This window comes from Petromyzon marinus, chromosome 1 (assembly GCF_048934315.1).
Source record: "Petromyzon marinus isolate PM22_M1 ecotype Great Lakes invasive population chromosome 1, UKy_Petmar_22M1.pri1.0, whole genome shotgun sequence".
NCBI lineage: Eukaryota > Metazoa > Chordata > Hyperoartia > Petromyzontiformes > Petromyzontidae > Petromyzon > Petromyzon marinus.
In genome coordinates, this window is record NC_133667.1 from 15,650,428 (window position 1) to 15,673,193 (window position 22,766).

At 55.3% G+C, this 22,766-nt stretch overlaps 2 protein-coding genes across 2 annotated transcripts; both read right to left on the minus strand.

The window, feature by feature from the left end:
* Window positions 1-2,416: 2,416 nt before the first annotated feature.
* Window positions 2,417-11,242, minus strand: LOC116943518 (protein mago nashi homolog). The gene is made up of 5 exons (XM_032956421.2): window positions 11,088-11,242; window positions 8,836-8,894; window positions 7,226-7,336; window positions 3,062-3,144; window positions 2,417-2,889 (listed from the first exon to the last, which is right to left on the minus strand). Exons 1-5 carry the CDS (start codon window positions 11,182-11,184, stop codon window positions 2,790-2,792), a joined length of 450 nt encoding a protein of 149 aa, XP_032812312.1. The 5' UTR covers window positions 11,185-11,242; the 3' UTR covers window positions 2,417-2,789.
* A 2,530-nt stretch (window positions 11,243-13,772) lies between these two features.
* Window positions 13,773-21,702, minus strand: LOC116943529 (leptin receptor overlapping transcript-like 1). The gene is made up of 4 exons (XM_032956443.2): window positions 21,580-21,702; window positions 18,913-18,988; window positions 18,045-18,252; window positions 13,773-16,853 (listed from the first exon to the last, which is right to left on the minus strand). Exons 1-4 carry the CDS (start codon window positions 21,665-21,667, stop codon window positions 16,737-16,739), a joined length of 489 nt encoding a protein of 162 aa, XP_032812334.2. The 5' UTR covers window positions 21,668-21,702; the 3' UTR covers window positions 13,773-16,736.
* Window positions 21,703-22,766: the final 1,064 nt, after the last annotated feature.

The following is a 22,766-nucleotide window of genomic DNA, read 5'->3' on the forward strand; positions in this document are numbered from 1 at the left end:
CTCCTGAGTCTGGTCCCGTGACCTCCTCCTCCTGCCAGCAACCGAGCCTTCGACACTTCACGTGACAGCCTCAAAGTGCACCTAGCCTGGCACAGGCGACACTTGGTGGCTAATGGTGGTTGTTGTTGGCTGTATCCTCCTTAGGCTGCAGCTCAGACATTCGTCTTGACCGCAGCGATGTAAGGGCGCTACGGTGAAAAAAATGTTAACTGCCTCGCCCGGTATGCAGGAGGTCGTGGGTTCGATGCCGACCCTGACGATGCCTGCCTGCTGCTGTATATTTGGAGTTTGCGTCTCTCGCTACACGTGGTCGCGTGGATATTAATCCATTGCCCTCTGGGGTTTTCCCTCCACATTCAGAGTATTTGGCTGTTATAAATGTCCACATGACGAGGCACTTCGTTGAGCGATCATTTGTGATGGCCAGGTGGCTTCTGAAAAACAAGAGCTATATAGCTCAGTGGGCCTTACCTGATAACATAAAAAAAAGTTTAAGGTTTTGTTTTATACGTGTCCTGCTCAAGCACCCTCCGATTTACTGGACATGTGGAAAAAGAGCTTTATAGCTCATCTGATTCCTCCAGTATACATTCTGATTCCTACAATATGTAAGCGTCACATGTTCTTGAATCTAACTTTCTGACCCCGTGCCCCTACCGGACACCCGTGAAAAAAGCTTCGGAGCTCATCGAATTCTTCCGGTCCACATCAACTCCTCATTCACTCTTAATACAAGTCAAAGCATGCTCCTCTGCACATCAACTCCTCATTCACTCTTAATACAAGTCAAAGCATGCTCCTCTGCACTCTCGGAAGAAAGCAATAACCAACGGAAGACTTTGAAGAAAAAACAACTCTTGATCGCTTGATCATTATTTCCCCCCCCCCAGATGGCCACACATTCAATAAAAAAATCCACTTCCTTCGTACGCTTAACCCAGCCCAACGCACCCAAGTCCCCACTTTTAAATGTGGCGACGTCACGTTCCGAGGGTTTTCAAAAGTTTGTTCCAAACGGACCCAGCAATAAAGGCCTGCGACTTTTTTTAAGGGGGTACGATACGTCTCGTCACCTCGTCGGCGTCGGACGTAACAAACAAGAACACGACAACATTATTTTGAGCAGACGGTTGCACCCGCAGTTAACCTCGAGCTTTATTTAAACGATTCGCCGTCATCGCCCAACGCAACAATGTATGAAAACGACGCCAAAACTCCCAACAACCGCGATGGAACAAACGAAACAAATCAAAAAAACGTGTCGCGAGACTCGAGCTAAAACCCATCCAGCGCAAAAAAAGATCGTTTCGAGCACTACACCTTGAGGAAGTCACCATGGGTTAAACATTAACCCAATCTCATCAAACTTTTCAACTAAAGTTAATTGTCTTTATTTGTTCCGGGTAAAGACCCACTCATGACGAACCTCGCCATCACAAACGACGACAGCGCAGCCAAGCGGCGGCGGCGGCCTATCGTCGTCACGAGGAAGTGTATGGCAGCGGAATACCCTCTTAGACGCGCGACGTCGATTCCAAAGTCCAAACGTGGAAGCAAAAAACCGCAGGACTCGGGAGAAAAACCCATGCGACCACGGGGAGAGAGACACGGAAACGACAACTATACAGCAGCAGGCGTCAGGCTAGGGATCAAACCCACGACCTCCTGTGTACCAGGCGAGGAAGTTAACATCTCGCCCCCCCCCCCCCCGCGGTGCCCTAGCAAACGTGAAGAACCCGCCCTGATCTGTGTTCCTTCCTGGCGCTCGCTGGTGCAGATTTCCCTCGGAACTCGGAGGCACCGTGATGGTGAGATGTTGACTGCCTCGCCTGGTACGGCAGGAGTCCGAGGTGGGCTCGTACCTGCTGTATATTGGGAGTTTGCCTGTCTCCCTCTATCCCCGTGGTCGCGTGGAATTTTTTTGTTATCCGTTACCCTTGGATTTTTTTCCCTCCACATTCAGAATGAGCGTGCGTTTGGAGTATTTGGCTGCTGCTTTAAACGTCCACGTGATAGGCCACTCCCCGTTGAGCCATCACTTGTGATAGCCAGGTCGCTTCTGCGAAATAACTAATTGGCTCAATGGGCCTTACCCTGGTAAAATAAAAAAGTTTCCTAGTTTTTTGTTGTTAGGGCTGGACTCAAGTTACTTTTAGTCCACTGGTCAAAGCAGAAAAATCGGTAACCACCGCCAAGGTAGCAAAAAAAAACCCCCTCGTGCCGACTTATTCGGCTAATTAAAAAAGTTTGAAGTGTTTGATAACCCACTCGTCGCCCCGAAAATTCGCCGTCGCGTAATTCACCGCCCCGTCCCGTCACTCAGGGCGACGTCACCCCTCAGCTGCTTACAGCCGAGTGGAAGATCTGGCCTTGAGCTCACGGGGGGGGGGGGGAGCACGTGTCCAGGGATGTGTCCAGGGATGTGTCTCAGCAGTGTGGGGGGGGGAGGAGTTTCTCCCTTTTCCCGTGTTCCCCTGCCTCGATCGCCACCCAGCCTCACCCCGCGCCCCCACCCCCGCCCCCTTTAACCTCACTCCCTTTTTAGCTTCACTTTAACTTTGGTAAAGCGTCCTCAGCGTTAACCCTTGCCCTGCCACACAGCTCGGGAGTGGGGAATTTATGGGAGTGAATCTTGTGGTTCATCACCGGATCACACCTGCGTGTGCGCACAGAGTGCATGCACCCGTATGTGTGTGTGTTATTGAGTAGCGCTACATGGGTGTTAACTGTGTGTGCACGCGTGTCTGCAAATGTCCGAGTTTATGTGTGTGTGTGTGCGTGCGCACGCGTTAGATGGGTTTGATCTTAAAGTGGAGTCCGATGAGACTGAACACGAGACACTTGAGGTCCTGGACGAGGTAATAGAATACACGGAGCCCGTCCGAATCCCTGGGAGACACGGGGAGACAAAGGCAAAGCGAGAGGGGATGGAACAGACACACACACACACATAAATAAATACATCAATAACAACCGTCATTTGCCACTCGTGGTGGTTGACATCACGATAGCGTCTGTGCCAGGTGAGGTGCACGGCTCTGTGAGTGAGTGGGACTCTCACTTGGACTGGTTGACGTCGATGAGCGAGCCGATCTTGGAGGTGGTGAAGGAAATGTGCTCATCGCCAATCACGATCTCCAGCTCCTGTGTGCCGGCAAGGGCGTAAGAGAGATGAGGAGAGAGAGAGGGGGAGAGAGAGAGAGAGTTGATGAGAGAGGGGGAGAGAGAGATGAGGAGAGAGAGTTGAAGAGAGAGTTTAGGAGAGAGATGAAAGATGAGAGAGAGATGAGGAGAGAAAAATGAGAGGGGGAGGGGATGAGAGATGAGGAGAGAGAGGGAGATGAGGAGAGAGTTGATGAGAGAGAGAGGGGGAGAGAGAGATGAGGAGAGAGAGTTGAGGAGAGAGATGAAAGATGAGAGAGAGATGAGGAGAGAAAAATGAGAGGGCGAGGGGATGAGAGATGAGGAGAGGGAGAGGGGATGAGAGATTCAAAGACAAAAGATCCCCCCGTATAGCCTTAACAGCCTGACGGGGGGAAATTGCTGTTCGCGAGTAGCACCTATGAAGGCCGGCACGGCACACACGAGGGAGTGGGTGGCCAGGACCACGCCCGGCCGCCTTTGTCTCCCCAGTGGCGATGTTTACGAACTACAGGTCCTTATTTTCGGCTGAGTCGACTTAGTGGACGCCCAGGACCGGTTCAGATCATCATCACTGGTGTTGGCTGTGAGCGGGAATCGAACTTGAGTCGCCGGGTTCTTCGCGCAGCGCGCTAACCGCTGCGGTGTATCACCCCCGTGTCTCCCACACGTCTCCCACGTGTCTCGCCAGCACATCTACCCCCGTGTCTCCCACTGTGTCTCTCCCCCCGTGCCTACTCCCTTGTCTCCCACTGTGTCTCTACCCCCATGTCTACCCCCATGTCTCCCCAGTGTGTCTAGCCGTGTGGGTCTCGCTATAGTTCCTTCCGTGGGTCCCGTGTCCCCCAATGAGTCTCCCTACGTTTCTCCATTTTGTATCGCCCAATGTGTCTCCCCGCAGCGTCTCTCCACCGTGCGTCTCTCCCCGTGTGTCCCAGTGCGTCTCTCCCCGGGTGTCCCAGTGCGTCTCTCCCCGGGTGTCCCAGTGCGTCTCTCCCCGGGTGTCCCAGTGCGTCTCTCCCCGTGTGTCCCAGTGCGTCTCTCCCCGTGTGTCACCGTGCGTCTCTCCCCGGGTGTCCCAGCGCGTCAGTCCCCGGGTGTCACAGCGCGTCTCTCCCCGGGTGTCCCAGCGCGTCTCTCCCCGGGTGTCCCAGTGCGTCTCTCCCCGTGTGTCCCAGTGCGTCAGTCCCCGGGTGTCCCAGTGCGTCTCTCCCCGGGTGTCCCAGTGCGTCAGTCCCCGGGTGTCCCAGTGCGTCTCTCCCCGTGTGTCCCAGTGCGTCTCTCTCCGTGTGTCCCAGTGCGTCTCTCCCCGGGTGTCCCAGTGCGTCTCCCCGTGTGTCCCAGTGTCTCTCCCCGTGTGTCCCAGTGCGTCTCTCCACGGGTGTCCCAGTACGTCTCTCCCCGTGTGTCCCAGTGCGTCTCTCCCCGGGTGTCCCAGTGCGTCTCTCCCCGTGTGTCCCAGTGCGTCTCCCCCCGGGTGTCCCAGCGCGTCTCTCCCCGTGTGTCCCAGTGCGTCTCTCCCCGGGTGTCCCAGCGCGTCTCTCCCCGGGTGTCCCAGTGCGTCTCTCCCCGTGTGTCCCAGTGCGTCAGTCCCCGGGTGTCCCAGTGCGTCTCTCCCCGGGTGTCCCAGTGCGTCAGTCCCCGGGTGTCCCAGTGCGTCTCTCCCCGTGTGTCCCAGTGCGTCTCTCTCCGTGTGTCCCAGTGCGTCTCTCCCCGGGTGTCCCAGTGCGTCTCCCCGTGTGTCCCAGTGTCTCTCCCCGTGTGTCCCAGTGCGTCTCTCCCCGGGTGTCCCAGTGCGTCTCTCCCCGGGTGTCCCAGTGCGTCTCTCCCCGGGTGTCCCAGTGCGTCTCTCCCCGTGTGTCCCAGTGCGTCTCTCCCCGGGTGTCCCAGTGCGTCTCTCCCCGTGTGTCCCAGTGCGTCTCTCCCCGGGTGTCCCAGTGCGTCTCCCCCCGGGTGTCCCAGTGCGTCTCTCCCCGTGTGTCCCAGTGCGTCTCTCCCCGGGTGTCCCAGTGCGTCTCTCCCCGTGTGTCCCAGTGCGTCTCCCCCCGGGTGTCCCAGTGCGTCTCTCCCCGTGTGTCCCAGTGCGTCTCCCCCCGGGTGTCCCAGTGCGTCTCTCCCCGTGTGTCCCAGTGCGTCTCTCCCCGTGTGTCCCAGTGTGTCTCTCCCCGTGTGTCCCAGTGCGTCTCTCCCCGTGTGTCCCAGTGCGTCTCCCCCCGGGTGTCCCAGTGCGTCTCTCCCCGTGTGTCCCAGTGTGTCTCTCCCCGTGTGTCCCAGTGCGTCTCTCCCCGTGTGTCCCAGTGCGTCTCTCCCCGTGTGTCCCAGTGCGTCTCTCCCCGTGTGTCCCAGTGCGTCTCTCCCCGGGTGTCCCAGTGCGTTTCTCCCCGTGTGTCCCAGTGCGTCTCTCCCCGGGTGTCCCAGTGCGTCTCTCCCCGTGTGTCCCAGTGCGTCTCTCCCCGTGTGTCCCAGTGCGTCTCTCCCCGTGTGTCCCAGTGCGTCTCTCCCCGTGTGTCCCAGTGCGTCTCTCCCCGTGTGTCCCAGTGCGTCTCTCCCCGTGTGTCCCAGTGCGTCTCTCCCCCTGTGTCCCAGTGCGTCTCTCCCCGGGTGTCCCAGTGCGTCTCTCCCCGTGTGTCCCAGTGCGTCTCTCCCCGTGTGTCCCAGTGCGTCTCTCCCCGGGTGTCCCAGTGCGTCTCTCCACGGGTGTCCCAGTGCTTCTCTCCCCGTGTGTCCCAGTGCGTCTCTCCCCGTGTGTCCCAGTGCGTCTCTCCCCGTGTGTCCCAGTGCGTCTCTCCCCGGGTGTCCCAGTGCGTCTCCCGGCGTGTGTCCCAGTGCGTCTCTCCCCGGGTGTCCCAGTGCGTCTCTCCCCGCGTGTCCCAGTGCGTCTCTCCCCGTGTGTCCCAGTGCGTCTCTCCCCGTGTGTCCCAGTGCGTCTCTCCCCGTGTGTCCCAGTGCGTCTCTCCCCGGGTGTCCCAGTGCGTCTCTCCCCGTGTGTCCCAGTGCGTCTCCCCGTGTGTCCCAGTGCGTCTCTCCCCGTGTGTCCCAGTGCGTCTCTCCCCCTGTGTCCCAGTGCGTCTCTCCCCGGGTGTCCCAGTGCGTCTCTCCCCGTGTGTCCCAGTGCGTCTCTCCCCGTGTGTCCCAGTGCGTCTCTCCCCGGGTGTCCCAGTGCGTCTCTCCCCGGGTGTCCCAGTGCTTCTCTCCCCGTGTGTCCCAGTGCGTCTCTCCCCGTGTGTCCCAGTGCGTCTCTCCCCGTGTGTCCCAGTGCGTCTCTCCCCGGGTGTCCCAGTGCGTCTCCCGGCGTGTGTCCCAGTGCGTCTCTCCCCGGGTGTCCCAGTGCGTCTCTCCCCGTGTGTCCCAGTGCGTCTCTCCCCGTGTGTCCCAGTGCGTCTCTCCCCGTGTGTCCCAGTGCGTCTCTCCCCGTGTGTCCCAGTGCGTCTCTCCCCGTGTGTCCCAGTGCGTCTCTCCCCGTGTGTCCCAGTGCGTCTCTCCCCGTGTGTCCCAGTGCGTCTCTCCCCGGGTGTCCCAGTGCGTCTCTCCCCGGGTGTCCCAGTGCGTCTCTCCCCGTGTGTCCCAGTGCGTCTCTCCCCGTGTGTCCCAGTGCGTCTCTCCCCGGGTGTCCCAGTGCGTCTCTCCCCGGGTGTCCCAGTGCGTCTCTCCCCGTGTGTCCCAGTGCGTCTCTCCCCGTGTGTCCCAGTGCGTCTCTCCCCGTGTGTCCCAGTGCGTCTCTCCCCGTATGTCCCAGTGTGTCTCTCCCCGTGTGTCCCAGTGCGTCTCTCCCCGGGTGTCCCAGTGCGTCTCTCCCCGGGTGTCCCATTGCGTCTCTCCCCGTGTGTCCCAGTGCGTCTCTCCCCGTGTGTCCCAGTGCGTCTCTCCCCGTGTGTCCCAGTGCGTCTCTCCCCGTGTCTCCCAGTGCGTCTCCCCCCGTGTGTCCCAGTGCGTCTCTCCCCGTGTGTCCCAGTGCGTCTCTCCCCGTGTGTCCCAGTGCGTCTCTCCCCGTGTGTCCCAGTGCGTCTCTCCCCGTGTGTCCCAGTGCGTCTCTCCCCGGGTGTCCCAGTGCGTCTCCCGGCGTCTCTCGGCCGTGCCCCAGCACCTGTCGCCCGACGCGGTCGGGTGGCGGCCACATGGAGTCGTCCTCCTTGGTGACCTCGCTGTCCTCGATGATTCTTTTCAGCTCCTCCATCACCGACTTGTGCACGTACGCCTTAGGCACACACAGTCGTCACCGTCACCCACCGACCGATCCACCGCTGGATATAATTGCCTCCTGCACATGAGCCGATTCTAGGGGAAGAACTCCCGAACATCGGATAAATGATCCTTATGGCGTAACCCGGGGTACCAAATAATACGAAATGGCCGAGGCAATTAAATATGTTATTTCTGGGACACGATTTTGTCAAGGGGAGTACTTCACCCCGCGACTGGGGCACCAATCAATCCAAATTCAGTGCTACTCCGCGATGTCGAAACGCCAAACATTAGCATAAAAAAAATACGTTATCGAAAAATTTCGCATAGTGCATCGTGTACAGCTCGTTGAGATGAGTCGATTGCCGCATCGCCGACCATCAACGGACTAAAAATGACTGCATCACGGAAATTATGCGAGAGCCGGGGTACTACGGTACCCTGGGGTACAGCCATAAGGTTCAAATGTAACTGTGGACACCATCAAAGATCCCCGTGTAGCCTCTAACAGACTGTCTGGGCAAGTGCTGTTAGCGAGCACCTATACAGGCCGGCACGCCACACAAGGGGGTGGGTGCGTGGCCAGCCCCACGTCCGACCGTCTTTTGTCACCCCAAGTGGCGATAGTTTACACACCGCACCCAGATGCTCATTTGAGGCTGAGTCGACTTAGGGGATGCCCATGACCGGTTCAGAGAATCGTCACTGGTGTTGGTGGCCGTGAGCTGGAATCTCTGCCAGGTCCGTAGCGCGGCGCGCTAACCTCTACACGACCGCCGTCCACACCACCCCTGCCAACTCAACCACTGGCAGTCAATTTAGGCCGAGTCAACCCAGGGGAGGGCCAAGCCAGCAGTAGATTCTGATACGACGGGGTGGTGGTGGTGTGGACAGCACAACATCGCACACCTACCTACCCACCCGCCGCCTTTGCCTCCCTGGCTCAAAACATGTGTGTAGCACAGCGCGCTAACCGCTACAGTACCGCCCCCTACGAAGATAAATACAGGCTCCCCTCTAGCTACGAAGATTCGACTTCCGAACTTTCAGAGATACGAACAAACTTGTCCCTATGTCCAGTTGCCTGTTCGGTAGAGATGTAAGCTCAGCCGCCGTGCTATAGATGGCGGAGGTTGTTTGGTGTCGTTACCCAGCATTCCTGCCAGGGCTGCCATCATTATCTGCTTTTCCGTTGTTGCTTTGCGGTTCACTACTACGTTCTGTGTGTCTTTCACGAACTTTATCAACCCCCATCATGTCTCAGTAGTAAGAAGAACCAGTGGCATCTACATCTGCAGAACGTGAAGACACCAGTAGCATCTACATGAGATTATACAACTTTTAAAGCCATTCCACATGTTTAGTGTATACGATTGGAATTGACGGGAGTAAAGATGGACTTGCGAACGAATCAACTTATGAACAGACACCTTCTGGAACCTAACTCGTTTGTAAGTAGAGGAGTCCCTGTACACACGGATATAGATGCACACCACCCAGCGTTTGCCTCACCTCTTTCCTGATCATCACGTCATTCTTGTAGTTGCTGTTGTTGGCGTACCGAAGTTTACCTACGGTGTAGGGCAGCCACAGGTGGGTGGAGGAGTGGTGGTGCGGGTAGAAGGGGGAAGACGAAACACACGCGTGTGAGATTCCACACTCGAAGGTTGCAGGACGAAACCACATTTAACACAAATGTTGTGTAAAAAAAAAAAAGACAAGGTTTTTCAATGCAGAATTAATCACATTTTTGATGCGCTGAATAAAAGTGGGTGGCTTCCTTTTGATACGTTTAATTTTCTTCATGAGCACATCAAATTCAGAATTTACAAGAATTTAGTTTGCACTTTTGAGTGAAAACAAAAGTGTGTCCATTGATCGGTAGGCGGGAGGGAAGACGTGGACCGGTGTCTAAAAATGAAATCTTGAATTGTCACGCAAAAGACGACGAAGAGGTAGTCTGCACGTGTACAAAGGTTTCGGCTCGTTGGGCTTCGTCGTATCCGAAGACATTCAGCGTCAAAGATTTTAAAAGAGTATAAGAAGACATCAGGGCAAATTTCGATTTAAAGCTTTCGTGACTGCAATGATTCATCTTCTTTGGTTCTTTCGGTAAAGTCACCACGTAGAATGAGAATAAAATAATAAATTGATAAAATAAAATAACACAATAATATTCTCACGACGTTTCGGCCACAACACAAGCGGCCTTCATCAGGTGATCAGGTGATGAAGGCCGCTTGTGTTGTGGCCGAAACGTCGTGAGAATATTATTGTGTTATTTTATTTTATCAATTTATTATTTTATTCTCATTCTACGTGACTTTACCGAAAGAACCAAAGAAGACATCAGGGCAAGTTAAATAACTAAAGTATCTCTGGCCTGGACGCAGACACCGATGCACACGCGAAACTTAGTGGTGCAAACTCCCCACACACGTTCCTCGGTAACACCGTGGTAGCCAAAATATAGAATAGGCGACGTTTGTGGCAGGGGCACTTCTTCACAGCGCTTAATGTAGAGAGGTAAACATTTTTTTTTTAAACATACTGCCTTGAAAGGGAACATATATTTGGTCGGTTGCCCGAAACGTCGCCTATTATGTATATTAAATTGTTCTCCACTTTAAAGACCACGCTGTTGTCGATGGACGTGTTGAGTTGTTGTTCTAGCCCTTTGAACAACAACAACAAAAAGACGCGAGCTTGGAAGAATTACAAATGGGTTAGGCTGAAAAAAACCACGCGGTTAGTCTTCGGAAATGTGAGCGGTATAGCTCACTCCAGCGCTGTCCTCCAGACAGTCTCGTCCCTTCACCTGATGAAGGCCGCTTGTGTTGTGGCCGAAACGTCGTGATTTTTTGTTATTTTAATTTCACCTACGTGACTTTACCCAATAGAACCAAAGAGTACGGTATAGAAGCTGCCAGCGCAAACACAAAAAGCCTCTTGATCTGAACCCTTAATAATGAAACCCATTCTGTTATGGCTCAGTGGATCATAACAAATACTCAACACAGCCACGCTGCTTTTGCTGCTCAAATCTCAATACGGCATCTCACGCGCTTTTTTTGCAGGGTGGTCCAGATGTCGCGACTTACGAACCTTCAGAGATAATTCTCTAAAATGTATTTTTTGTGAACGGTTCATTTAAAACAAAAATTAATAAGCAAAGGAGAAAAAAAATCGATGTTCAGGGTAACTCGGGGGCGACAAAACATGTGGAGCACCCTGTACATTAAAACTAAACACATTTCGTTTCACCAGGTAAGAGCTATGGAGCTACATCGCTCTTTTTCAGAAGCGAGGGGTCAGGGTCGGGATCGAACCCACCACGACCTCTTGTATACCGGGCGAGGTAATTAACATCGCCTTGCCACCGTGATGATGAGACTCCAAATCTACAGCAGCAGCAGCAGGCATCGTCAGGGTCGGGATCGAACCCACGACCTCCTGTACACCAGGCGAGGCACTTAACATCTCCCAGCCACCGTGGCGTCCCCAATACAGCCAAACAAACGCAACCGGTCCAGACTAGACCCCCCGGCTCGACTCAACGTCGCATCCGAATGATCAAAAACCGAAACTAATAACGCATCAGGGCCGAAAGCGGCAGACAAAATTCCCGCTCCTTTGGTAGGCCCGAAGCCGCGGCTCGCCTAGCGTCTTGCGGCGGTGTGGGCGAGGGACTCGCGGGCTTCGACCCACGCGGGAGCGACTCGGCGCGGGGGGTTTGGGGGTGGAGTGTGGAGAGCGACTCGTACCGTCGGGTCGGAACTCGAACTCGAGGAATTCGTGGCCGAATTTCCCCTTGTGGCCCACGTAGTAGCGCAGGTAGAAGTCGCTGCTGCTGGACGCCATCACGGCCTGGCATGTGGGGTGGGGGGGTGATGGAGGGGGGTGGGGTTCCGCTTCCGGCCCAAGCCACGCCCACATCCGGATTGTGTTGCGTGTCTATGGATCTCTCTGAGTCTCTGTATCTCAATGAGTCTCTGTGTATCTCTATGTATTTCTGAGTATATATCTCTATGAGTCTCTGTATCTCAATGAGTCTCTGTGTATCTCTATGTATTTCTGAGTATATATCTCTATGAGTCTCCGTGTATCTCAATGGGTCTCTGTGTATCTCTGTGTATTTCTGAGTATATGTCTCTATGAGTCTCGGTGTATCTCAATGGGTCTCTGTGTATCTCTGTGTATTTCTGAGTATATGTCTCTATGAGTCTCTTTGTATTTCTGAGTCCATGCATCTCTTTGAGTCTCTGTATCTCTATGTATTTCTGAGTCTACGTATCTCTGAGTCTCTGTGTATCTCCGAGTATCTATCTCTAGGAGTCTCTCTTGAGTATGCATCTCTACGAGCCTCTGTGTATCTCTGAGTGTCTGTGTATCTATGAGTACGTATCTCTATGAGCCTCTATGTTTCTCTATACATCTCTGAGTCTCTGCATCTCTGAGTCTCTATGCACCTCTGAGTCTCTATGAGTATGCATCGCTACGGGCCTCTATGTATCTCTGAGTGTCTATGTATCCACGAGTACGTACCTCTATGAGTCTCTATATATATCCGTGAGCCTCTATGTGTCTCTATGCATCTCTGAGTATCCATGTATCTCTGAGTCTCTATGCATCTCCATCAGTCTCTGTATCTCTACGAGTCTCTTCGAGTCTGTGTAAAGTTAGCGGCGGCCACGCCACCCCCCTCCCTACTCTTCAATGTCCACTGAATCCGACGCCGCGCAGTATTCTATCGTCTTAAGGGGTCGTCCATAAATGACGTCACGCACCTAAGGGGCCGTCCATAAATGACGTCACGCGATTTTGTACGATTTATGACCCCCCCCCCACCATCGTCACACGGCGTCACAAAGTCAGACCACCCCGTCACATGACGTCACAAAGCTCTGCCCCCCCCCCACACACAAAAATTAAACATGCTTCAAATGGCTTTAAAATATTGTCATTGTAGTGCGTATTTAAAATGTGGCGCTGCACTCTGATGTTGCAGGAGAAAAATGTATTTAAAAGTCTATTTAATTAAGTAGAACGTGTTTAAATTTATTTAAAGTTGCGACTTTTGATGTGACGTCACATTTCTCAACCCCCCCCCCCCCTCGTCACACATGTATGACCCCCCCCCCAGGTGCGTGACGTCATTTATGGACGGCCCCTGAATCTAATTTGACATTTAAAGAGAACCCCTGCACTCAAGGTGATGACGTGCTCCAAAGGAACGGTGGCGCGGAATGGGGCGAATCGGATGTGGCGGGTCGCGGTGCCACAACGGTGATTGGGGAATGAGAGCGGCGATTGAGGGGGGGTGCTTAGGGGGTGACGAGAGGGGGCTGTAGGGGAGGGACGGGAAGGAATGAATGAGGAGGTGAAGAGGGAGGGGGGAGCGGGCGATGGAGAAGAGGAGATGAGGCGTGAAAAGAGCTGAAGGAGATGAAGGAGATGAAGGAGGAGGGACTGCTTCATGTATAGGGGCAGTGTTGAGTCTGTGGGCAGTGTTGAGTCTATGGGCAGTGCTGAGTCCATGGGGAGTGTTGAGTCTACGGGCAGTGTTGAGTCTACGGGCAGTGCTGAGTCTATGGGGAGTGTTGAGTCTATGGGCAGTGCTGAGTCTACGGGCAGTGCTGAGTCCATGGGGAGTGTTGAGTCTACGAGCAGTGTTGAGTCTATGTGGAGTGTTGAGTCTACAGGCAGTGCTGAGTCTACGGGCAGTGTTGAGTCTACGGGCAGTGCTGAGTCTATGGTGCAGTGTTGAGGCTATGGGCAGTGCTGAGTCTACGGGGAGTGTTGAGTCTACGGGCAGTGTTGAGTCTATGGTGCAGTGTTGAGTCTATGGGCAGTGCTGAGTCTATGGGGAGTGCTGAGTCTATGGGCAGTGCTAAGTCTACGGGGAGTGTTGAGTCTACGGGCAGTGTTGAGTCTACGGGCAGTGTTGAGTCTATGGGCAGTGTTGAGTCTATGGTGCAGTGTTGAGTATGGGCAGTGCTGAGTCTATGGGGAGTGTTGAGTCTATGGGCAGTGCTAAGTCTACGGGGAGTGTTGAGTCTACGGGCAGTGTTGAGTCTACGGGCAGTGTTGAGTCTATGGGGAGTGTTGAGTCTATGGGCAGTGCTGCTCTATGTACAGGGGAAGCTGATTCCAATGGAGGTGTGCTAGGAGGGAGGACCAGACACGGTATTGGATGCAGGGAGACGGAGACACAGAGAAACAAGTAGAGAGACAGAGCATATTGCGAACGAAGAGGAGGGGGGGGGGGCATAGAAGCAGATGGAGAGAGGCGGTGATGCGTCCGCGCGGTATTAACCAGTGCGGGCCAAGCCGGAGCCGAACCGCGAACCTCTGACAACAGAGCCGGCCGAGTGGCGCGCACGCCACTCGGCGGTGCCATCGCCGCAGGCGCACGCTCGCGAGAGACGCAATCCTTCAACGACACCGGAGACACCAAAAGGCTTTTATTACTTTAGCACGTACACATACATACGCTCTGCTGTCTACACACGCATGGATTAACGACGGGGATTATGTACACGCAATGTATCATACACGAATTTTTTTACACAGACAAAGCCGTTGGGCAGCACGCGGACCCGCGGCGCCTCCGGCACAAGCGCCGTTGTTTGGGATTGCCCATTAAGAGCGCGAGGGTGACGACAGAGAGAGCAAAAATCCCACACTCGTCCGCACGCACGTCCACCTTCGCCTCCCAGGCTTCCGACAATTAGTTGATCGATAGTGCCTCAAAGATCCCCACCTTGTAGCATTAACAAGACTCTTGGGAGTCCCCCAGTGGCGATGTTTGCACGCCAGGTACTCATTTGAGTCGACTTTGGGGGGTAGAGGCCCACGACCGGTTCAGGTGCACGTCGAACTTCTTCCCCACCGTCTGCAGCCAACCGTGCTTCATCGGAGGGTGCGGGGGAAGGACAACTAAAGCACAAAAGGCAGATGAGCGTCACGCTGGTGTTGATGGCCGCGAGCGGGAATCTAACTCTTGCGGTGTTCGTAGCGCGGCGTGCTAACCGCTACCGCTCCCCAACCAATACAAGGATCCCCCGTGTAGGCTGAACAGACCGTTGGGGCAAGTGCCGTTAGCGAGCACGGCACACGAGGGGGTGGGTGGCTAACACCACGCCCGACAGCCTTTGTCTCCCCAGTGGCGATGTTTACATACCTCACCAGGTACTAATTTGAGGCAGAGTCGACCCAGGGGAGGCCCAGGACCGGTTCAGTTAATCGCCGTGGGCGGCAATCGAACTCGGGTCGCCGGGTTCGTAGCGCTAACCACTACCACGCTTCCGCTCCACACCTATACAGCCACACATGCACACGGCACGCATATACCTCAAGCAGTGGTTCTTAACCTCTGCTGCAGCCTTGCACCCCTTTGGTTCTCAATCGTAAAAAAAAAAGATGCAATACTCTAAATAAATTCGTAGAGTTTGGTGAAACAAGTTGTTACTTAACGTGCACGTGCTTCAATTGTGTTTTCGATGATTTACCTTCTAAAAAAAAAAATCTGGCCACGTCTCGCACCGCCAGGGAGTGCGTACACCCCCAGGTTAAGAACCACTGGAACGAAAGTCACCAAATGCTCTGGTGAAACCAAACAAACTTGTCCATAACATAGAGGGTGCTTTGCTGTTAGATCGGTTCGAAGCGCAGCGCTAACCGCTCCCCGTCACCGAGCCACAAACGCCCACCGAAGTTTACGGGGGTCGAATCCACCCCCCCCCATCCCTCCCGTTACCCACGCACACGAAACACACAAAACGCACGAGATTAAAATATGTGCAAAGATAAAGAACCCCCCCCGTGTAGCCTCAACAGACCGTGTGGGGGCAAGTCAACTATGAAGGCCGGCACGGCACGCACGAGGGACGTGGATGTTTACACACCGCAGCGGGTGCGGGGAGGCCCAGCACCGGTTAAAATAATCGTCACCCGTGGTGGCCGTGAACTGGAATCAAACTCGGCTCCCCGTAAAATAGGTGCTCGCTCGCGCACGCACGCACACACGCACGCACGCACAAAAGGCAACGGTAGCTTCTAAGGTGCAGCCAATTACACCAAGTGGACGCGCACGCTTCTAGCCAAAGTCATCGGGACATAAAGCACACGCGGTGGCGGCTGTGGGTGAAAGCGCGAGCTCATAAGACGGGATTATAATGACACAAACAAACAACAACAGACATAACATGTCATTAGCATCCGTAACCCAAGACGCGGCGAACCCAGTAACAGACTGTGGACAGAGGGACGGCGAAAAGGATTTCACAGATGCTCGGCGGCCACTTGCGAGCTTCCACGACACAAGAAACGCCGCCCTCCGCTATTTAAAGAATAACAGCAACCTCCCACTGCTTAAATTACAAATGTATCACCCGCACCTCCCCCCCGCTCCCCCCGCGTCCCACGCCTTAAGTCTAAACGCTAAGGTTACGCTCTCAAAAATACAGCGACTGCATCTCCTCCTCCTTCTCCTCCTCCGTTCCGTAGACTCTCGTATTCTCCCTCACCGGCTAAACCACACCACGCCATATACAATCTGGGGGTGCGTCGTTGGTTGTGTACGAAGACAAAGATCCCCACACCCCCCTCCTCCCCGCGTAGCCTTGACGGACCATCGGGGCAAGTGCTGCGAGCGAGTGGGCAGCACCTATGGAGGCCGGCGCGGCGAGGCGACTTCGGTGGCGCGGCCATACAACCGCGCCCGACCGCCTCTGTCTCCCCGGTGTTGATGTTCACAAACTCACTCAAGGCCCAAGACCGCGGGATCAGATAACCGTCACCGCTTTCGGCCGCGGAGATGACAAATGGAACTCGGGTCGCCGGGGTTCGGAGCGCAGCGCGCTAACCACCGTGCCGCCGCTCTCCGCAAACACGGCACGCGCACGCGCACGCAACCGCGCCCCTATTGTACATCCTCAGTTTGTGTACACCACGCTTGGCTGTTGTGGCTGTTGTGGGGGCAGGCGGGCAAGGGGTGGCCATTATCGGGACGGCGTTAAGGGACCCCCCGCCCCCCCCCCCAATCGCTGCTGACGTTTTGGTGGTCAGGTTCACTGTCGTCGCAACGGCCTTAACCCTGGGCAGAACCGGCGGCGGGAGCCGCACATTTTTTCTATTTTATTGTGGTGGTCACGGTGGCCGCCGTGAAGCTGGAGCGGACCCATCCCGACGTTCAACGACGACCCCCTGAGATTCCTAACCCAGGACCCCCCCCCCCCACCCCCCCCCGGTTCCTTACGTACGCCCCACGTCCACCAAAATCCTGTCCCCCCCGCCGCTACCTCCCACCACACACGAGCACCTCCCACCCAACCCCCACCACCACCACCCCACCACCACCACCCCACCCCAACACACCCCCCACATCACAGCTTTTCCGACAATCGCCGTCGTCACCAGGCCTGGAAGGCGAAGTCATCTGTGCGTCCGAAGACGAGGAAGAACGCGAGGATGGTGAGGAAGACGACGGAGTTCGCCGTGAGCACGAGAGCGCACGCGCCCCACTTGATCTACGCACGCGCGGAGTCGGGGTCGGGGGTCGGGGGGGGCATAAAGACAAAGATCAGCCGCGTAGCCTTCACCAGGCCGCTGGGGCAAGTGCTGCTCGCGAGCGGCATCTACGAAGGCCAGCGACACGTCCGGTGGCGATGTGGTGCTAATGCACACCGCACGAGGTGGTCGTTTGAGGCCGAGTCGAATCCTAGGGGGAGGCTCACGACCGGTTCTCAGATGACCGTCGCTGGTGTTGGCCGTGAGCGGCAATCGAACCCACGGTCGCAGCCGGGTTCACGCGCGCGTACGAGGAGGGAGTCGTTGTCGAACGTGAGGCGTAAGGGGGAGGCACGGGGACTCACGATGGATGTGTGCTTCAAGCGGCATAATCAGGCGACTGCCAGGATTTGGTTGAATTTGCGGGAAGCCGCCCCATAACGACGCTGGAGAGCACCAGCGCGAAGCGTCGTGAGCCGTCCCTCGCTCTCTCTCTCCCCAATGCACGCCATTGTGCGTACGTGCGCGTTCTCACGCAGCGTAGCGGTGTAGCGCTACGCTTCGTTACGAGTCCGGCTACGACACCGGTGACGATCACCTGAACCGGTCCTGGGCCTCCCCTAGGTCGACCCAGCCTCAAATGAGGAACCTTTGTGCTGCGTGTGGTAAACATCGCCACTGGGGAGACAAAGGCGGTCGGGCGTGGTGCTGGCCACCCACCCCCCTTTCGTGTGCCGTGCCGGCCTTCAGAGGTGCTCGCTAACAGCACTTGCCCCTACGGTCTGTTAGAGGCTACACGGGGGATCTTTGCCTCTGTTCTCAAGTCAGGCACGATGGGTGGGCCCGTAGGCCGACGTAACACCGCCTCCGTATCTCGTCCCCCCAAACCCTCCCCCCCCCCCAGTGCACGCCGCACGCAAATATTTTACGTGTATCCCGTGCTGTGCCTACACGAGCGATCGCGATGAGCAGGCCGACACAACGAAGCCTCTAGCGTGCGCGTGCCGTACCGTCTCCACGCTTGGCGAGGATGGCTGTGTCGGCCTGCAGGCCGACACAGCCAAACACCTCCACGTGTCTCGTTTCTCCCTCCCCTCGCACGAGCTCTCTCTCCCTCTGCGTTCCTCTCTCTCTCTCTCTCTCCCTCTCCCTCCGCGCGCACGCACGCGAACGCGCACGCGCGCTGGCATGCGTGCGTGCGTATACCGTACCGTGTCGACGCGGGCCAGGATGACGGGCAGGCTGTAGGCCGACACCACGATGCCCGTGGTAAAAAACAGCGCCAGCTCGCGGCACGCGCTGCTCACGGCGTCGCCGCCGCCGCCGCCGCCGCCGCCGTCGTCGCCGAGGCGGCGCGCCACGCACTGCGGCACCGGCACCAGCGCGTAGAAGATGAGCACGAACAGCGGCCAGTAGACGCTGGGACGCCGCACGGGGGGGCGGGGACAACCGCACGGGGGACACGTTAAGGCACAAAGAGCGGCGGCGGGCACACGCCGAGTACGCACGGGGGACACCACGCGGAGACGCGTTACGCAGATGCACGGGGACACCACATGTGGAGACACGCGAACAGCGAACAGCGGACAGTACATGCCGAGAGGCGGAGAGATCACACGAGTGTGCAATCGTGCGATGGGCCGCGGTGACCATGTGACCGAGCGAGTGAGCGCGTGACCGTGTGACTGAGCGCGTGGCCATGTGACCGAGCGCGTGGCCATGTGACCGAGCGAGTGAGCGCGTCACCGTGTGACCGAGCGAGTGAGCGTCTCACCATGTGACCGAGCGAGTGAGCGCGTGGCCATGTGACCGAGCGAGTGAGTGCGTGACTGTGTGACTGAGCAAGTGAGCGCGTGGCCATGTGACCGAGCGAGTGAGCGCGTGACCGTGTGACTGAGCGCGTGGCCATGTGACCGAGTGAGTGAGCGCGTGACCATGTGACTGAGCGCGAGGCCATGTGACCGAGCGAGTGAGCGCGTCACCGTGTGACCGAGCGAGTGAGCGTGTCACCATGTGACCGAGCGAGTGAGCGCGTGACTGTGTGCGTCTGCTTGTCGTGCGACAGAGCGGGTGTCTCACTGGTATTCCGGAAGAGCGCAGGCCAACATCAGGAACATGAGCCCCACCGCTCCTCCAAACGACAACCCCACCAGCGCTGCAACACACGCAGAGAGACGCAGACGCAACGCGCGCAGACGCAACAAGTACACGCGCGTTCATCAGCCCGCACGGACCCAAAGCCCACGGACAACTTTGACAAACACCTTAGAGCGCGGACTTACATTCGATTAAATATTAAGAGGCCATTAGACGAATAAAGAGACCCATAATACACTTACAACACGTGAATCCGTCCTGCCGAACATCTGAACCTGTCCCGGGCCTCCCCTGGGCCACGTTGGCAAGGTGTTAACTACCTTCGCCCAGTTTGCAGAAAGTCATCACACTGACGCCTGCTCTATATATTTGGAGTGTTAGTCTCTCTCGCCCTCTCTCCCCGTGGTGGCGTGCATTTTTCTCCCGAGTCCTCCGGTTATTTCCCAGCACGTTTAGAAATCAACACGCGTCAAAGAGTATTCGGCTGCTATAAAAGTTCCACGTGATGACGGTAAGTCACTTCGCTGAGTTATCATTAAGTGGCCAGGTCGCTTCCGAAAAAGAGCTCTATATATACCTAAGTGGTGAAATAAAAGTAATTTTGTTTAGTTTTAAGGTCGAATGGGCACTGAATGACTACCTCGTGCGGGGTGTGTAGTAAAACATTGCCACAAGCTGAACTGGCCTCCGTAAATTATTACATCACGTGTGACATGCAGCAAAGCACCTTAATGACACAGGTTATGTATGTTAAACTATTTAAATCATTTTTATTTTACCAGATAAGGCCCCAGTGAGCTCTTATTCAGAAGCGACCCCCGGCTATCACAAATGACAGTCCATTGAAGTGGGATTGTCATCGTCACGTGGGGATTTACAGCAGCAGCCAAATACGCTAAACGCGTGACGTTTATTCTAAATGTGGTAGGGGGGGAAAAAACGGAGGACCCAGATAAATATTCATGCGACCACAGGGAGAGAGAGAGAGACGCCGCGAACTCCAAATATACAGCAGCAGGCATTGTCAGGGTCGGAATTTAACCTCCGACCTCCTGTATACCAAGCGAGGTAGTTAACATCTCCTAGCCACCGTGGTGCCATAATTATCAGTAACTTGCGAATGTTCTCTAATCCATGTGTTCTTTCAATATCATTCCCGGCGTACGCCTCTCCTATCATCATCAGGATCCATCCACTGTTGGATGAATATCAATGATCACTGCGTCCCCCCTAACTTCTCTGCTCGCTGTCATTCCAAGCGTGCATCTCTCTACCATGATATTATCGGCCGTGCTGCTCTATACACTGCTGGATTGAAGCCCCCCCCCGCAAAGCCTCCCACGAATCATGCGATAATGTTAACGACCCACCCAGCAGTAGCTAGGAGATGTTGACTACCTCGCCTGGTGTACAGGTCGTGGGTTCGATCCCGACCAGGACGACGCCTGCTGCTGTATATTTGGAGTCTGCGTGTCTCGCTCTCATCATCATCATCACGGCGGCTAGGAGATGTTGACTACCTCGCCTTGTGTACAAGAGGTCGTGGGTTCGATCCTGACCCTGACGACGCCTGCTGCTGCTGTATATTTGGAGTCTGCGTGTCTCTTTCTCTCATCATCACGGTGGCTAGGAGATGTTGACTACCTCGCCTGGTATACAGGAGGTCGTGGGATCGATCCCGACCCTGACGACGCCTGATGCTGCTGTAGATTTGTAGTCTGCGTGTCTCTTTCTCTCATCATCATCACGGTGGCTAGGAGATGTTGACTACCTCGCCTGGTGTACAGGAGGTCGTGGGTTCGATCCCGACCCTGACGACGCCTGCTGCTGCTGCTGCTGCTATTTGGAGTCTGCGTGTCTCTTTCTCTCATCATCATCACGGTGGCTAGGAGATGTTACCTACCTCGCCTGGTATACAGGAGGTCGTGGGATCGATCCCGACCCTGACGACGCCTGATGCTGCTGTAGATTTGTAGTCTGCGTGTCTCTTTCTCTCATCATCACGGTGGCTAGATGTTGACTACCTCGCCTGATGTACAGGTCGTGGGTTCGATCCTGACCCTGACGACGCCTGCTGCTGCTGCTGTATATTTGTAGTTTGCGTGTCTCCCTCACATCATCATCATCACGGTGGCAAAGGATTATTTTCCTCCCTTCACATTTAGAATCAACATCACCACGCGTTCAAGAGTCATTCGGCCGTATCAGTGCCTAACTTATTACGGACCAATTCAGACCTTATTGGTAAAAAATATATATTTAATGTAGCTTTAATAGAGGGACTTTACCTGGTAAAAAAATAGATTTGATGTAGCTTTAGTGAGGGTCTTTACCTAGTGAAATATATATTTGATGTAGCTTTAGTGAGGGACTTTACTTAGTGAAATATATATTTGATGTAGCTTTAGTGAGGGACTTTACCTGGTATAAAAAAAATAAGATTTGATGTAGCTTTAGTGAGGGCCTATCCCTAGCTATATATATATAAAAAAATCAACATAGTTTAGTTTAAAAATAAAAACCCAGCCACACGCTACGCCTCATGACAGAGCAACACGACGAGTAAATAAAAACGTGCATTTAAGAGCCCACAACCATCGCCAGTTTTGTTACAGAATCCGCCGAGGAAGAAAATTTTCCCCCCCTCACCTCTGATGCCCGCCATTGTTCGTCCAGGGCGACCCTCTAGATTTCCCAGTGCAGATGCGCATCGTCCCCCCCCCCGACCGCCGTTCATTGGGCGCGCCAACGTCTTCACACGTCACGCAAGCCTCGGCCAATGAGGAGACAGCGGGCGGGCTTGTGCGCGCTGTGAATTATAATGAGGGTGCGAGGACGATTTCTCAATGCAGATACGCATCGCCCCCCCCCCCCACCACCGTTACCGCCGCTCATTGGTTGCGCCAACGTCTCACGTGACGCACGCCTTGGCCAATCAGAGGCCAGCGCAATGAATTGTAACGAGGGGGCGAGGCCCGTGTCGGAAGCGAGCCACGTGACTTTTCTCGGTGAATCCTCACGCATAAATTAGCATAAACTAAATTCCGCGCATAAAATTAGCATAAATTGGACATCGATGTTCCTGTCGATCAGAGGTTCTTCTAACCTTTACTGTAGCCTTGCACCCCTTTGGTTTCACAATCGTTAAATGTAACAATGTCAATAAAAAACATAGGGAGGTCCATGATATAACTACATAGGGGTTTAATGAACACATTCCTGCGGAGGGAGGAGCTGGTAGGAACGTTGGGTTGCTCGGTCAATGTCCAGGGTCAACGGCGGCACCACCACGTGGTGTATTCCGCACAATATGCCCGACTGTGAGGGCGGGCACAAGCCGGCGTGAGTAGGTTAAGCGGTGAGTTTTATAAGGGCACCACGGGGTGACCAGCCCCTCTCCACCCAGCCCCACCCCTCCCACCCCCCACCCAGCCCCACCCTCCCCACCCAGCCCCTCCCCACCCTCCCCTCCCCACTCAGCCCCTCCCAACCCTCCCCTCTCCACCCAGCCCCACCCCTCCCACGTGGACAGACATCCACAGACATACACAATTAATCCCCTGCCTCCTGTGAATTAATCCCGGTTGGGCTTCCAGTCCACTACGTTTCCTACCAGTAAAACTTACGTTAGGGGCCGTCCATAAATGACGTCACGCGTTTTTGGACGCTTTTTGACCCCCCCCCCCTTCGTCACAAAAAGTCAGAACCCCCCCTCAAATATGACGTCACAAAGCTCTACCCCCCCCCCCCCCAAAATAAAACATGCTTCAAATCGCTATAAACTATTGTCATTGTAGTGCGTATTTAATGTGCCGCTGCACTCTGATGTTGTAGGA